Source organism: Babylonia areolata, chromosome 18 (genome assembly GCF_041734735.1).
Source record: "Babylonia areolata isolate BAREFJ2019XMU chromosome 18, ASM4173473v1, whole genome shotgun sequence".
Lineage (NCBI taxonomy): Eukaryota > Metazoa > Mollusca > Gastropoda > Neogastropoda > Buccinidae > Babylonia > Babylonia areolata.
In genome coordinates, this window is record NC_134893.1 from 20,741,837 (window position 1) to 20,757,986 (window position 16,150).

At 40.4% G+C, this 16,150-nt stretch overlaps 1 protein-coding gene across 1 annotated transcript in view; it reads right to left on the reverse strand.

Moving 5' to 3' along the window:
* LOC143292557 (kalirin-like) overlaps positions 1–16,150 on the reverse strand; it is a 217,883-nt gene that overhangs the window by 193,469 nt on the left and 8,264 nt on the right. The window contains exons 4-14 of the mRNA XM_076602964.1: positions 14,791–14,881; positions 14,203–14,304; positions 13,427–13,540; positions 11,434–11,662; positions 10,032–10,216; positions 8,828–8,950; positions 8,049–8,240; positions 7,230–7,361; positions 6,250–6,378; positions 4,751–4,852; positions 3,763–3,885 (exon numbers count right to left, since the gene is read on the reverse strand). Coding sequence (XP_076459079.1) covers positions 3,763–3,885; positions 4,751–4,852; positions 6,250–6,378; positions 7,230–7,361; positions 8,049–8,240; positions 8,828–8,950; positions 10,032–10,216; positions 11,434–11,662; positions 13,427–13,540; positions 14,203–14,304; positions 14,791–14,881 — 1,522 coding nt within the window. The remainder of the gene's footprint in view (positions 1–3,762; positions 3,886–4,750; positions 4,853–6,249; positions 6,379–7,229; positions 7,362–8,048; positions 8,241–8,827; positions 8,951–10,031; positions 10,217–11,433; positions 11,663–13,426; positions 13,541–14,202; positions 14,305–14,790; positions 14,882–16,150) is intronic.

Genomic DNA, 16,150 nt, shown 5'->3' on the forward strand with positions numbered 1-16,150 from the left:
AAGAGACACGGACAGCAGAAGAAGAAAAGAGAGCTGGGATGGATGGTCGGAGGGAAGAGGGTTTGGGAAAGGGCTGTGTGTGTGTGGAGGTGGGGGCAGGGGGCTGGGGGGGTGGGGGGGCAGGGAGGGGTGTGCAAGAGGCAGGAAGATGATTTTTCTTCCCTCTCTCTCCATCCTCATCTCTTTGAGAAATTGGGTGTTTTGCAGGTTAACACACACACACACACACACACACACACAATGTATGCTTATTCCTCCTGTCTTACTGACCTGCCACCCCCATCTAATTCAGTGCTCTCTCCCACTGCTTTCTCTTTCTCCCTCACTCACTGCTACCCCTGCCCCCCCCCCCCCCCACCCCCCCCCCCCACACCCCTTTCCCCCATCCCCCAACTCATGTATTTAGGGGGTGGGTGGGGAGTCTTTATGGAACACTGACAAGCTTCCCTTTATCTTCTGAACACATAAGTCTACTAAAATAAGAAATGGAAAGTGTGTTTGATACACATACAGTTGTGCACATACACATAAACTTATTAACAGACATTATGTAGAAAAAGTGGAATGTAGGGTACCTTGCAGACACAGGATATTTATTTTTGCAATGCATTGCATAGTATTGTATTGTATTATTGTGCATTGTGCTGTACTGTAAAATGTATTGCAATTTGTATTGTGCTGCATTGTACTGCATTATATTCCATTGTGTTCCATTCCATTGTAACTGCATCATTATTTTGTCACAACAGATTTATCTGTGTGAAATTCAGGCTGCTCTCCCCAGGGAGAATGATCACCACAGTGCAGCACAACTTAACACTGCCTTTAGAACTTTAGAAAGGGTTGAACTTTAAGTTCTGGGCATAAACAATCACTGTTCCACTTCCAACTTCAATAATCACAAAGTGAAAACCCTGAGCTGAATCTGCACATTTTCCATTGTGCCATGTTGTGTGCCCTTGACCTCTGACCCCTGAATTTGACTCTTGACTGGGGTTTTTCCCTCACCATGACCAATCACTGTGCTACACTTGAATAAAATTGGATGTAAGACTCTGTCTCTCTCCAACAAGCCTTTTCTTCAGAGATATATATAGAAATATACTGTTCCATGACCTTGACCATTGACCCCAAACCTTGCATTTCACTAGAGGTCACGCTGTCACCAACGTACCTAATAAGTGTGATGAAAATCTTATATAAAATATAAGCTCTACTGAGCTTTCCTCCCTTCAACTTTGACCCAGTTATAACTTTGACCTTTAACCTCTCACTTTCCTCACCACTTCATTAAGAAGAAGATCAAATTCAGGTATAATATTCTACCATGTTTTGTTTCAGTATAAGTTGTGGCAACTGAGACACTGCTATTGCTGAAACTACCACCCACACAGAGAGACGCACACAGATGAACAACTGAGAAAAGGAGATAAAAAATGAGTGCTAAAAAAAAAAGAAAAGAAAGAAAAGAAGAAGAGAGAGAAAGAAGGTTGATGGGGGACAGAAGTTGAAAATTATACAAATATTCATTCCAAAGAACACCTTTTCTGTTTTCATTAATTTTTCTGAGTGGAATATGCTGAACTGAAAGGACAGATCAGGAAATGCATGACAGTTTTACGGGTGTCATCATCAAAAAAGCACCAGTCTCTTGCTCACCCCTTCAATCTGACTGCCAGGTGTTCACAACAGATACTGCCAGCATAAAGAACAATGTCTGTTGGGGAACTGTGAATATTTTTTACTGGTACATCAGCAGCCATGTACACTGGAAAAACCCAGGTTATATCTTTTTTTTTTTAATTTAATCTTGCCAACAGCAACCAATATAACTGCTGCTTGCAGTCAACCTTTCAGGTAAGGAATTTTAAGAAATACATTTCAACAAAGTCAGTATACCCATGCATCCCTACACACACACACACTCATAAAAAAAAGAGAGAGAGAGAGAGAGATAGAATTACAAAATGAAAAAAAGGACAGAAAAAAAAACTGGCATGGAGTATGACCTTTTGTACATCATAAAGACTATTTTGAAAATAGTCAAAGAATAGACAATAAGAGACGAATGGACTGCTGGTAACAGGTGTGTAAAAACAGGGGGTGGCTGTGTACAGGAGAGGTGCACTGTGTATCACACAAAAATTGCCCCTGATAAGTAAGGGGGATAACACACACACACACACACACACACAACCTTTTTAAAGAGAAAGCAAGCATTAACAATACTGTCGTATCTCAGCTAAATTCACAGTATGTCTGCACTATTAGTGAACTGTCTACTGCTGTGGAGGTTGAAGTGGTATTGGGGAATCAACAAAATACATTTTCTGGAGAAAACAAAGAGAAAGAGAGAGAGAGAAAGATAACTTTTGTCAGGACAGCAGGAATAAAGGGAAAAAGTAGAGAGCAGACCGATAAAAATATAAGAGCACAACAGTAAAAGGAAGAAATCACTGGCAGAGTACATCTGGAAGATGAGCTGTAGGTACTAATGATGTAAGACTGAAACACAACAGTGTGAGTGTGTGCATGTGTGTGTGTATGTGAGAGAGCAAAGATGGGGAGTGATGGACCAGATTTGTGGATCTCCACATTTGTTTCTGGCGTAAGTCATCAATGTAATCTGGGTTTACCTTTGAGTATGTTTTGAGAATACAAATCTGAGAGTCAGTGAGCTGAGGGTGTTAGGGTTTAGGGGTGCATGAACCCCAAAATAGCGGTGAAAAACCCCCCACAGGTGCACACATATACAGATGAAAAAGAAAAGTGTTTGAAGTGTGAAACTGAAAGGTAACTTCCAAAAACCAGACTGAAAACAAAGGGAACAACTGTGACACACAAAACAATGACGTGTAAGATCAGAACGAAACTGAAAATAAAGGTAAATAAGGGTGAGGCCCAAAAGCAAGATATAAGAATGAGACTGGAAAAAACAAAAACAAAACCTATAAGAAAAAAGAAAAAAAAGTGGCAAAGATGACAAAACAAAGATGAACAAGTGTGAGACTAAAAACAAAGATGTACAAATGTGAAACTGATAAACAAAGATGTACATGTGTGAAACTATATATAGAAATGTACAAGCATGAGACTAAAATTAGTGAAAGCAAAAATAGAGAAGTATGGGACTGAAAAACAAAGCAGTACAAGTGGCAGACTGAAAACAAAAGTATACAAGTGCGATACTGAAAAACAAGGGTGTACAAGTGTGAAAAAGAAAAAAACCAAGGGTGTACAAGTGTATAAAAAAAAAAGTGTATAGTGTGAGACAGAAAAACAAGTATGCACAGTGTGAGACAAAAAAAACATGTGTGTACAGTGTGAGACAGAAAACAAGTGTGTACAAGTGTGAGATAGAAAAACAAGTGTGTACAAGTGCAAGACAGAAAAACATGTGTGTACAAGTGTACAGTGTGAGACAGAAAAAGAAGGGTGTACAGTGTGAGACAGAAAACAAGTGTGTACAAGTGTGAGACAGAAAAACAAGTGTGTACAAGGGTGAGAGAGTAAAACAAAGGTGTACAGCATGTGTGAGACGGAAAAACATGGTGTACGTGTGTGATGCTGAAGAAGAAAAGATGTATAAATTTGAGGCAGCAAAACAAAGGGTGTGAGACTGAGGGACAAAATGACGCACATATGTGAAACAAAAAAACAAAAGGTGTAGAAAAGTGAGACCATCAGAAAAGAAACCAATCACACTGGAGTTCAGACTGAAAACAAAGGGTGCCTAAAGCATGCACTATGGACTCCACTCACCCTGGCCACAGACTCAAAGTGTTCGTGACTCTTCTGCAGGGCCTTGGCTCTCTGCAGTGTCTTGCCAATAGAGGTGTTCTTCTTCAGAAACACATCCCCGTGATTGTTCAGCCAGTCTATCACCTGTCACACACACAACCCACAATCAATCTCCACCTTTGTCACAAACATCCAACAATCAGTCTCCACCTGTTCGATCAGTTCGCATATTCAGAAATAAAAATTATCACAAATTAACATCAATTTTCATCTGTTCTTTGTTCAACCAGTTCACAGACCCAGCACTCTCCTGTTATCATGTCAAGTAGTTCAGCCCTAGAAATACCTGCAAGCCCCAATCTGTTAGACAGTTTCCATCTGATTTCAACTAAATCAGTTCAGCCCTTGACACATTCACCCATCTCCATCTGTAATCAGGTGTATCAGGTCAGCCCTAAAATGGCCTTTTTGTTCAACCCTCCAATACCTGGTTAATATAGCTAGTATGAAACTTTTTGGGGGTAAAAACGAAATAAATGTTCAAAGCAAGCACAGTAATCTTGCAGTTCCAAACAATTATAACTCATGTGCAAAACAGTAATATGTTCTGAAATTTCATTCACAATAATTCCTATTTATCAAAATAAATAAACAAATAAATCAATAAACAAATAAGTAACAATAATCACAGGAAACCCCCCTTCTCCCTCCAGCAGAAAATTAAAAAAAATTACCAGCACATTGCAATCACCCACTTTTAAATTCAAAGATTTTTTGTTTGAACAAGAGATATGCAGTGTTAGAACTGAGAAAAGGCAATAAAAAACACCACACACAAAAAAGAAAAGTCTAGGTATTATATTGCACATGTTGTGCCAGGTATGCCTACATGTGTGTCAGCATGACTGATCTGTCTGTGCCCATTGTGTTCCCACTCCATTCCTTTCAATCAGTCGTATTCTAGGAGATTTGCCTAATGAAAAAAACATAGTGTCACCATTTGACCCACCTGTTTGACATCTTGTTGGAACAGTCGCAGTCCCAGTCGCTGATGAAGTTTGACTTTCTTGGAGTGCCAGATGTGTTCTAGATGTCTCTGGTGAGCCAGCACCTACACACAGAGACATATACGTATGAACACACACAGACACACTCACTAAATCTTGTCTAATGATTCTACCTGTGTACTGTTGATGCTATCTGTGCATTTGTTTAATTATCATTAAAATAAAAGCCCTGTTTTATTTCTGATGCCACGCAGCAATGAGTGATTTAAACTCTATTCCAACAGCCGAAAAAGCTGAAAGAAAACCGCAGACTTCAAAAGCAAATGCTTGTATACAAGCCAAAAGCATTTCTCTCTCTCCTTTTTTCTTTAAAAATAACACAAAAACTACCTCACATGAGTACATCCCAAAAATTTTGAAAACTGGAGATACTCCATGACCCTTTCATTGCTGACACATTTTGGTAAGCTGTAAGCAAAAAAAAAAAAAAAAAAAGAGGTGGGGGGGGGGAGAGAGAGAGAAACAGCGCTTGTAATCTTAGTTTAGTCAAATGTTTTATCTCCTGAACTGTTGGAAACATAGGGGGGAAAATGCTGAGAGAGAGAGGGTCACAGTGCACCTCCCCTTTCACTCTGTCACAGACCCACACATCAAGGGAGAGAACTCATCTAAAAAAATAAATCTTTATCCCCAAACATTTTCATTCAGTTATGAAATTATATAAAGAACTGAAATATATTTAACGGACAACAGAAAACAAACACTCACAATAACAAGGGAAAAAAAAACAACTCAGTATAACATCAACAAACAACACAGTAGCATCTGAATACTGGTCCCATAATGCAAAGGCTGTGCATGTACAAATTATATTAAGAATACCAACTTCAAAAATGTCATAGACAGGTTCATTATTAAATGAGAGAACTCTTCCCAAGCAGACAAATTTTCTGTTATGCCGGGTGCAACAGAAAGAGTGTGGGTTTCGGATGTGCAGTGTATGTCAACACAGCACAGCACCCATGTGTTCCATATCATTTTATTATGCAATGTCAACAGCGTAGCAAAGGGGTCAATTAACTGCAGCAACCTTATTCTACAGTGGTTTTCTTTTATGGCATGTGATGACACCCCTCTGTCCCTTTTCTCTCTCTCTCTCACATGAACATATAATTGCCACCTTCACCCCCACTCCCCCCACACACAGTTTACACACACAAACACACACGTTTGCATACATACACATATGATTCAAGATTTAATTCTCACCGAAAATATAGTATAACTGCCTATAGGGTGGGGCTAAAAACAGTCATATACATAAAAGCCTACTTGTGTATATGATACATATAAGTGAATGGAGGACTCGCAGCCAACGACAAAGAGGAAGGAAAAGATGATTCAATAAGCCTGTGGTCCCTTATGGGACATGTAAGGTTTCAGAAAATAACAATCAAAAAACACACCACACACACACATACACACACAGAGAGAGGCTTACCTCATGAACGACATCTAGGACATGACCAGCAGCCTCAGAGTAATCAGCCTTGGCAGTGATGGAGTTTGCACTGCTGGAGCTCACTGGAGTCTGAAGTGTGTCAAGCAATGCTTTGCCATCCCCACACACCTGTAAAGAAAATGTTTGAATCTCCGTGATACCTGTCTGTTATGGAAGCACAGACTTGTGTCATGTTTTCAACCGATTTCTGCTGACCAAGATGTTTTCAAGAGGATGTTTCTGTGGCTGTTTTCTATTCAGTTTCATGCTTTGTATGAAATAAAAGATATTTTTTTTTTTTAAGGTGCATGTGTGGAGAGGAGGGGGGGGGGGGGTTAAAGCAGTCTTAAATCCAACAGCAGTCTGACAGAGGTTCTGATATTCCAAATGCATGTGAGATTCCATATCCACAAATGATAAAATGCCAATTAAAATAATGTTGTAAGGGCCGTTTACTCCTATCAAAATCTATAAACCAGTTTACAATATTAATTTTCTTCAAGAACTATGCTGCAAGGTTGAGCACTGTCAGCGTGTGTGGGTTGTGTATTGTATTGTCACAAAATCTCTCTGTGAGAAATTCTGGTTGCTCTCCCCAGATGAGAGCATCGTTACACTGAGAACGCTACCCTTTTTTTTCTTTTCCTTGTTTTTTTAAAATTTTTTCTGCCTGCATTTTTATTTGTTTTCCTATCGAAGTGGATTTTTCTACAGAATTCTGCCAGGAACAATCGTTTTGTTGCCACAGGTTCTATAACAAGCGCGAGGTACATGCTGCACACGGGACCTTATTACATTGTCTCATCTGAATGACTAATGTCTAGACCAAAACTCAAGGTCTAGTGGAGGGAGAGAAAATAATTCTCGATTGTGAGATTCAAACCAGTGTGCTCAGATTCTCTCGCTTCCCAGGCGGACACATTACCACTAGGCCAACACTCCACATTAGCACACAGCATGAAGTGAAAGAGGATCCTCACCTCAGCATAGGTCTGACTGATGTTTTCTATCAGGTCCTGGTGGCTCTGCAGTGCCTCTTCCAGCTCCTCTATGTTGGTAGGGATCTTGGTGTTCTCACATGTCGACTGCCACACAATCACCTGAGCAAGATACTGCAACACGCAAACAAGAACACAATTCATGAGTATCATCACAATCTTCGATCAGACCATGCATACTGCCAAGTCTTCAAAGTATGCAGTATTGTGTGACTGCAGTATAGCCTGGGAGACTATCACCTGAGCAAGATACTGCAACAAAGGACATACTCATGACCACTGCTATCTTTGATCACAGTGCTGGCTGCCATGTTTATCTTCAAGGTGTGCAGTATGGTGTAACCTACAGAATACATAACACAAATCAATGTTAACCAAGTTAGATTCTACATGATTAAAAGCTCTTTAATTCATATCAATGATGATACAATGATTAATACAATTATTTTTCTCTAACAAACAATGTTTAACTTCTATCACATTTATATGTCTTGTCAGTGTATATGTGGGTACATGTACATGTGTGTACGGACCTGTGTCAACATGTGTTGTTTTTCATTCCAACAACAAAACCAATGAAAATTATCAGTCTACTTGAACAATACACATTTGTTCCATCCACACAATGTAAAAACTGATACTTACAAACACACACACACACACACAAATGCAAATACAAACATGAGCACAGGGTGTGCATGCTTTCATTTACATGCATACACACAAACACATAACTACGTAACACAGCCACTTGCCACCCCCAAAACACCACCATGACCAACGACAACAATGACAACTCACCATTTCAGCCTTCTTGTGAAAGACTACGGACATTCGCAGGACGGTACTGCGGTCCTCCAGGGCTGCCGCCAGACTTTTCCACTCCCTCTCCAGGCGGCCAGCCTCCACACGGATCATGTTGGAGGCATAGTGCCCAGAGTCACACATGCGCTGTGCCATGCTCAGAATGCGGGTGATGTTCACGTACACATTCTGCACGCACACACACACACACACACACACATTGCAACATTATGAATTACAACAGACATATTTATGTTCCGGGGGGTTAAACTTTAAATGTATACAAGCAGTAATTAATTCAAACAGTAATTACACAACCTTTCATCACTGTATTGCTACAATATATATTTCAGACACTGGAACATTTAATACTGAACACACACTTCTGCATTTCTGATACCTAGCCCCAACTTGAAATTATAAGGCATGCAGGGAAATTGACTGGAAAGGAAGAAGACAAACATGCACAAAATCATCCACCAAAATATCCTTTGACAGAAAAATACTGGTCCACACAATGGCAATGGCTGAACCAGAAAAGGATTTTTTTCCAAACAGGACTGTCATTTCTGAGTTTAACCACATTTGAAAAAAAATGTTCAACACATTGTAACTCATTCCATACATGCTTTATCACTCCATGACATCAGATCAGGAATCACTTGATGTGTCAATTCATAAAAGCTAGTACTCTCGGATGAAATTTTAAAGAAATTTTAAGCAAAACAAAACAGGACTGCTGTGTCGTGTACTGTCATCTGTGTGCGCTCACTGACCTCAGCACTGGTGGCAAACTGACAGTGCTCAGACTCCAGCTCCACAGCCATCTGGTGACAGGTGCCGATCTCCGTGTAGTTCACCAGAAACAGGTCACGGTTGTGGCTGATCCACTCAAACATCTGCACACCAGTATCAATAAGTCAGTTCCTTTGGCTCAAAGTCTAAGAAAATGATAAAAGCTCGCTCTCTCTCTTAAAAATAAATAAATAAATAATAAAACTTTAATTCCCATATTTCTGACAAAAGACAAAAAACAATGATTAGTTCATTTCTTTCAAATGGTTACAACTGCTTAAAAAAGTTTAAAGGTCTTATGCTGGCCCCAGCTCAATGCGGCCATCTGGGAAGTTTCAGTTTCAGTTTCAGTAGCTCAAGGAGGCGTCACTGCATTCGGACAAATCCATATACGCTACACCACATCTGCCAAGCAGATGCCTGACCAGCAGCGTAACCCAACGGCATCTGGCAGTGAATTCATATTCATTATGTCTAGGATTTGGCATGGGAAGGTGGGGGCTAATCCTCTTCTTCCATGGCTTTCACTTTCCTCAGTCAGACCAGTAACCAATTACACCTGGGTGGAGTGAGGAAAATCAAAGAAAGAGCTTTTCCCAAGGGGAAGTAAAAATCCTGGCCTACATATGAGATTCGAACCCATGGACACTCGCTTCCAAGTCAGGCGCATTACCACACTTGGCCACAGGTCTAGTATTCCATCAGAACAGTACTCTCTCCCTGGTACCACCCACACTAGATGCAACCACTCCCTTCAGTTCAGACAAACTGCCATAAAAACAATCACATACAAAACATAGCTTTTCCCCAAGAACTATTCCAGCGTGGAATTCCATGCCAGCATCAGTTGCTGAGGTCCCCTCCTTGTCATCTTTCAAGAGGGAGCTTAGCACCCTAACCTAAAACCTCTGAGGAGAGACCACAGATCAAAGTAATGGCAAATAATGGGCAAGAGCTGTGCTGGTTGGGATGATTCCCAGGGAGCGCTTCACTAGCCAGAAGGGTCCTGCCTAGATATAGTGAAATAAAGGTCCAAGGTCTATTTCTCACACTTCTCCCTCACACTTTTTTTACTTCTTTTTTTTTTCTTTGAAACACTGTGCACACCCAAGTCACTTGGGGGTCCAACCAAGATGGCATGACTAGAAGACTGAAGACTGAAGACAGGGGAAGGGGCACACTCACCTTCTCCACATCTTCCTCAAAGATGCGGAGCTGCAGGCACTGTTCCAGCCTCATCTTCTTCACCACCCACAGCTGGTTCAAGTGCTGCTTTGTCGACTGCAAGTTCTCCAGCAGCTGTGAGATCTGTGGCACCGCGCTCTGGAAGTCCGTGTTCCCCGAGATCTTGGCACGCCGACCCACACTCCCTACAACACAGCAGAACAGTGAATGTTGTTAAAAAGAAGTCTGCATGACATGATAACATCTACAGGCCATGACCACATTAATTCTATACCTGTTTACGTAAAAATAATTCAATGTTTATTATGAGCTCAAAAACAAAAATAAACAACAAAAAACAAAAGAGAGAGAGGCTTATGCCACAAAAGAAAGCCAAGCTTGTGCTCCCTTTCCATCCTTTGATTTTCTTTCTCTCTCTTCTATATGCATTGACTGCTGACTCAAGAAACAGGCCAATAATGAAGAGCACTCATGCGCCTATCCACCCAAAAACAATAATCTCTTGATACCAGCAGTCCCGATCTTCACAAATACAATACACTGAACAGTTACATATACATTACATATCTGCAGTAACTACGGACCTGTTCACACCTAAAGTAATCTGCAGCCAGCAACAAAATAGAAGTTCAGTTCGGTTCAGTTACTCAAGCAGGCATCACAGCGTTCAGACAATTCCAAAAAACATAAACCACAGGTAAATTCAATGACAGCTTCCTTAGTGATTGACCACTGTCTTCTTCCTAAATGAACATTTTGCCATCTTGAAGCCTGAAGTGCTACACTTTTCCACCTGAAAATATGGTGCCTCATTCACCACATATGTAAATAAAGGCACACCAATGCATTGCACAATGGATGCCAATGCCAAATTGTTTGATCAAAAATGAACCAAAATGTCTACTTCCCAAATATGTACTTGAAATGTTCACCAAATCATAATTTGCTTACAAGTGGTGCAAGGCATAACCTGACATGAAAAACAGAATAAATTACATCTTAACTGTAACCACATCTGTGGAGATGCCATGGCAGAATCAGTTAGGTGTTGATTTCTGATCCAGTGATCACCAGTGTTCAGGGTTCCTGGCCCAATTTCAGCATGGAGTTGTGTCCTTGGGGAAAGGCACTTTACTCCATTTTCCTCGCTACACGTGAATGGGCACCTGATTTTGGTTGTGGTTAAAATGGTGGAAAGAGAGGATTAGGCTCTGCCTTCCAGCACCAAACCCTACACACAGTGGACATGAATTCACTGCCCCAATGGTCGTAAACAGAGAAAGGATCTTTAACTTATATCTTTTTGAACAGGTCTATTTGTATGCTATCATACACCACTGAATACTGTTTTGTCTCAGGTTCTTTGAGCCTATTATATATTAAATGTGTACCAGTGACTGACCTGACTGTCCAGGGATCTCGCCGGTGATCTTGGTGAGGATGTGATGTCCCTCCATGGACAGCTGCTCCACTGGGGCCAGGGTGACGCGGCGCTTCAGGTGGTTGTGCTCCTCCAGCACGTGCTGTGCACCCCCAAGGTCGTCAGGCAGGTCCGGGTTGGTCAGGATCTCACCCAGCTCATCCAGCTTGTCCAGCAAGTCCAGAGCCTTCCAGATGAATTCCTCCAGCATCTGAAACATTAACAGGTCCATGAGCCTTCCAGATGAATTCCTTCAGCATCTGAAACATCACATCCAGAACCTTCCAGATGAATTCCTCCAGCATCTGAATCATCACCAAGTCCAGAGTCTTCCAGATGAATTCCTCCAGCACCTGGAACATCACCAAGTCCCGAGCCTTCCAGATCAATTCCTCCAGCATCTGAAACATCAACAGGCCCAGAGCCTTCCAGATGAATTCCTCCAGCATCTGAAAAATCACGTCAAGAGCCTTCCAGATTACTTCCTCCAGTATCTGAAACAAGTCCAGAGTCTTCCGGGTGAATTCCTCCAGCATCTGAAACATCATGTCCAGGACTTCCAGAAGAATTTAGACTTTCAAATGAATTAATCCAACATCTGTAACATCATAAGTCCACAGACTTCCAGATGAACATCTCCAACATCTGTAACACCACCACCACAATGTCAAGTACGACATGTTCAGCATTACCACACATTAACCTCTTAAGTGCCATCTACGCATGTCATATGTAGCTGTTCTCATAATATAATGTGCCGAATGTACGTAACCCGTACATACGAAAATCGTCATCCAATTTTCGAGAAACTGGAAAGGAACTAATGCTGATGACTTAATCTGAGTCGAGAAAAAGAGTTGGAATGTTGTTCCTTCCCTTTAAAGTTTGCTGCAGTGACCAGATGGGCTCATTAATTATGCGAGACTGACCGGCATCACTTTGCAGTTTGGAAGATGGCGGACATAAGTGGCAGACTGTCACATCATAGCCAAGGGTATAAGGAAAAAGCCTGCAAAATATCTTAGAGATATCTCAGTAAATGAATGAGCTGTGAACAGTTCAGTGAACTTACCGAGGAATGCAGTATTTTGCCCTGGCACACAGTATTACTGGTAGGGTTGTTTCATTGCTACCATGCCAAGTTACTGAACTGGCATCTTAGATACCTTAGAGATATCTCAATAAATGAATGTGCAGTGAACAGTCAAATGAACCTACCCACGAAAGCACAATTTTGGCCCGGCACACAAAAAGGGTTATTTAGTATGGCACTGAAGGGGTTAAACCCTAGCCAGAGTGCAGACTTCTGTATCACAAAGAGAACTCAAACAGACTACACATATGTTGAACACTAGTATTTTTATTGATGTTCTTCTATGCCCTTAATCTGCGAAGAGTCACGATGGTGCAGCCCTGAAGAACTGTTTCCAAGGTTCATCCAGCTCTGCTGGTTATGTGTCAAAAACTAGGTCTCTGCACACTGGTATTACAAGTCACATATTATGTGTCAGTGTTGATTAACCTAGTTTTATGTCAAACAAGGTCTGTCAAATAAGTAGCAATCACAGTTCAAATGTTACCAGTTACACAACCTGGGCTAATTTCTGTCACAAACAGTACCCAAACCTGTAAGGATATCGGAAAAATGAACAAAAATGAGTAAAGAAATTCATTTACCATACCAAGGAATGATTAATTACATATTTGTTTTCCTGTCAACCTAAGTTTGCCAAGTACATCTGGTGTAGAGCACAGTCTCTATGATGAATGAAAATATTAAACAATTACATGTTGCTATTAGAGCACAAACCTTTTCAAAAATGTTTTCCAGTGGCTAATAACTCATCAAAGCTAGACAATTCCTCTCCCCCTGTCACTACAAATAGGTATCTTAAAGCACTCTCATTATCAAATCAAACAAACACAACAAAAAGAAACATAAAACAATAAACAAACCAACAAACAAATAACCCACCAGCCTGAGCTGTATCCACTGCTCATGGTCATACTCCAAGGAGCCATCAAATTCCCGAGTCAGCTGCGTTGACTCTATCACTTTCGTCAGGTTGTCAAGAGAGATCATGTTGGTCTGAACAAATCAAAGCAAAGTAATAAGATTCCATCCACAACACAATGACAGTTTAAGAAAAAACCCATAAAAACTATGCTCATTTGCTCTGTATAACGCACCCATATAGGTGCTTGAACAAGCATCCAAAATCACTTGTTTTTATCTGACAAAGAAAAATTACTCTTCATTCAGTCTGATTTTTTTTTCTTTGAGTGTGTGCGGATGTGCTTGTACTTGTTTTGTAGCTTCTTTTGCAAACTGAAATATAAAAAAATCTAAGAGTAAAGACAAGTTTTATTATCAAAACATACAGATTTGAATGCTTGTCATATTTGAAGACTTCCGATGTCTTTTTATTTGTTCAAATGTGTGAGATAAGTTTTCATCTAAAGTAAACACATACAAACACCACTGTAAACACACACACATACACACACCAAAATGCACACACAAACATCATCTCACTCACAGTCACCCACACCCACCCACTCAGTGACTTACCCACCACCACCACCCCTCTCATTTAAACATTCCCTCTTCCTTGAACACACCTTAGATCTATTTTAATGCCCTCCTCTTTCCGCCACCCATCCCCCTCAGACCCTTCTTTGTGACTTACACATTAAAAAAAACAACAACTAGTCTACACACACACACATACAATCGACAAAGTATCTCACTTCAAAGTTATATTTTGCGCTGCCTAAACTGGTCCGCTGTTTTTCCCAGAAACCTCCAGGCTTGATTATGTATGCCATGTTTATGTTGCCTGGAAAGCACTCCTGTAAACACACATACACACAAAAGACTGTTATTCAACATGCAACAACAAGAACTGCCCTGACACTGTAATGATCTCTTGTCTTGCAGAACCAATTCACTTCTTGAGCAAGACAGGTAAGCCTTCAGTGACCCAAAGCATGATAACACTTCCTATTAATCTAACCACGCAAACTGTTCCTTGGATAAGAAACAAAAGAATGTCTCCCCCTACCCACCTCATTACAAAAAAAACTAAAATAAGAATACACGATTGATGCTGAATCAGCAATTATTAACATAACCATAAGGAAGCTTTCAATTTTGTTATATTTAAAGAAAAAAAAACTTACACTCTGCCACTGGTGAAATGATTGTACATGGAAGCCATGGATAAAAAAAGCCAAAAATATGTATCATTTTATGAACTCAAAAGATGAAATTAACCTTCCCTAAGGGAGCACCTGGGTAAACAGTGAGAACAAAGACACCACTGTGAGTGTCCTCACCTGCAAGGCCTTGAGGATAGGTTTGACGGTCTCCCATTTGGATCCTCGCATGTCCAGGATGACTGTGAAGCCTTTCTCTCGCACCTCATCACTGTCATCACAGAAACACACACTTTGTCTGACCACCTGTGACAACATAGATCTGCCATAAAATTTTAACAATAAAAAAGTTTCAATACATACGCTCTGACCATCTGTTGCACAACAGACAGATAAACCATTCAATTACATGTGAAGTACCAAAATTCACTCTCTGGAGATGGGTTTTAAATTTATTAACAAAAATTAATTTTCATAAAAATCAAGGCCCTGTCTCCTCCAGGGTTTCCTCCAAAAATTGTCATCAGTTATCTACTCTATTTCAGCCTTTCTAATTCAGCCAACCCAAAAAAAACTGAGTACCATTGTGATAAGAAGTTGTTCCATTCTGAACTGGAACTAATATAAAGTCCAAAGTTTATATTCTTTTCAATGTGAAAAGAAGCCGTTTCATTCTGAAGTATTTTGGTCTAACAGAGGTTATATCCCTTGAACCCAACAGAGTGAGGTGTATGTTGATGTCTTCATGTTTTTCCAGTCTGAAGGGGCAGGCGCGCAGGCATGTACACTTCCCTAAGCCTGCCACAGGTCGCAGCTACAGTCTTCTGGGAAGAGAAGATGGTGCCTGCCATGGGTAACTTGCAGGTCCAGGAAGAATTATAGGTCATTTTGGCAATCTGCACTGATCAATGGGCAAGTATCTAATGTCTAGTCCCCACTCCATAGTCCATTGTTTATAATGACACTACCAGAGTGAAGCAGTCTGGCCAGCATCTCAAGAAGTACATCACTTTACAGGAAAGGTGAACTGACTAGATGGACTAAATAAAAGAGGTAACAAAAAGATAATTGAAGAGATCAGCTAAATGGAAAAAAGAAAAGATTTTTTGTTTTATTAAAGAGATAACAGAAAAATAAACAAACAAAGACAGCATGAGCATAAACCCTGTCTCAGCACAAAATATGTTGAAGGTTGGGATTCTATTTCATTTACATCTGAAAGATGCTATCAGCCTCTTCTGTATTATTTCCAATGATCACAACTTGAATTTATCATCATCAACAGCAACAATAACAACAATGATAATATAAGAAAAAGAAGAAGAAGTAGAAGAAGAAGATCCTCCACCTCCTCAACACAGGCACCCTGAGCACTAACAATTAACATCAATAAGAGGGATCAAAAAAGAAAAAGTTAAAAACACAGAGCACTATCATTAAAGACTTGAGAAATACATCAATCAATTGTACAACTTTATTACTTTTTCCAAAACTATTATAAATCCAAAGCTTGAGGGCAAACAGCAAAAACAAAGTCTAA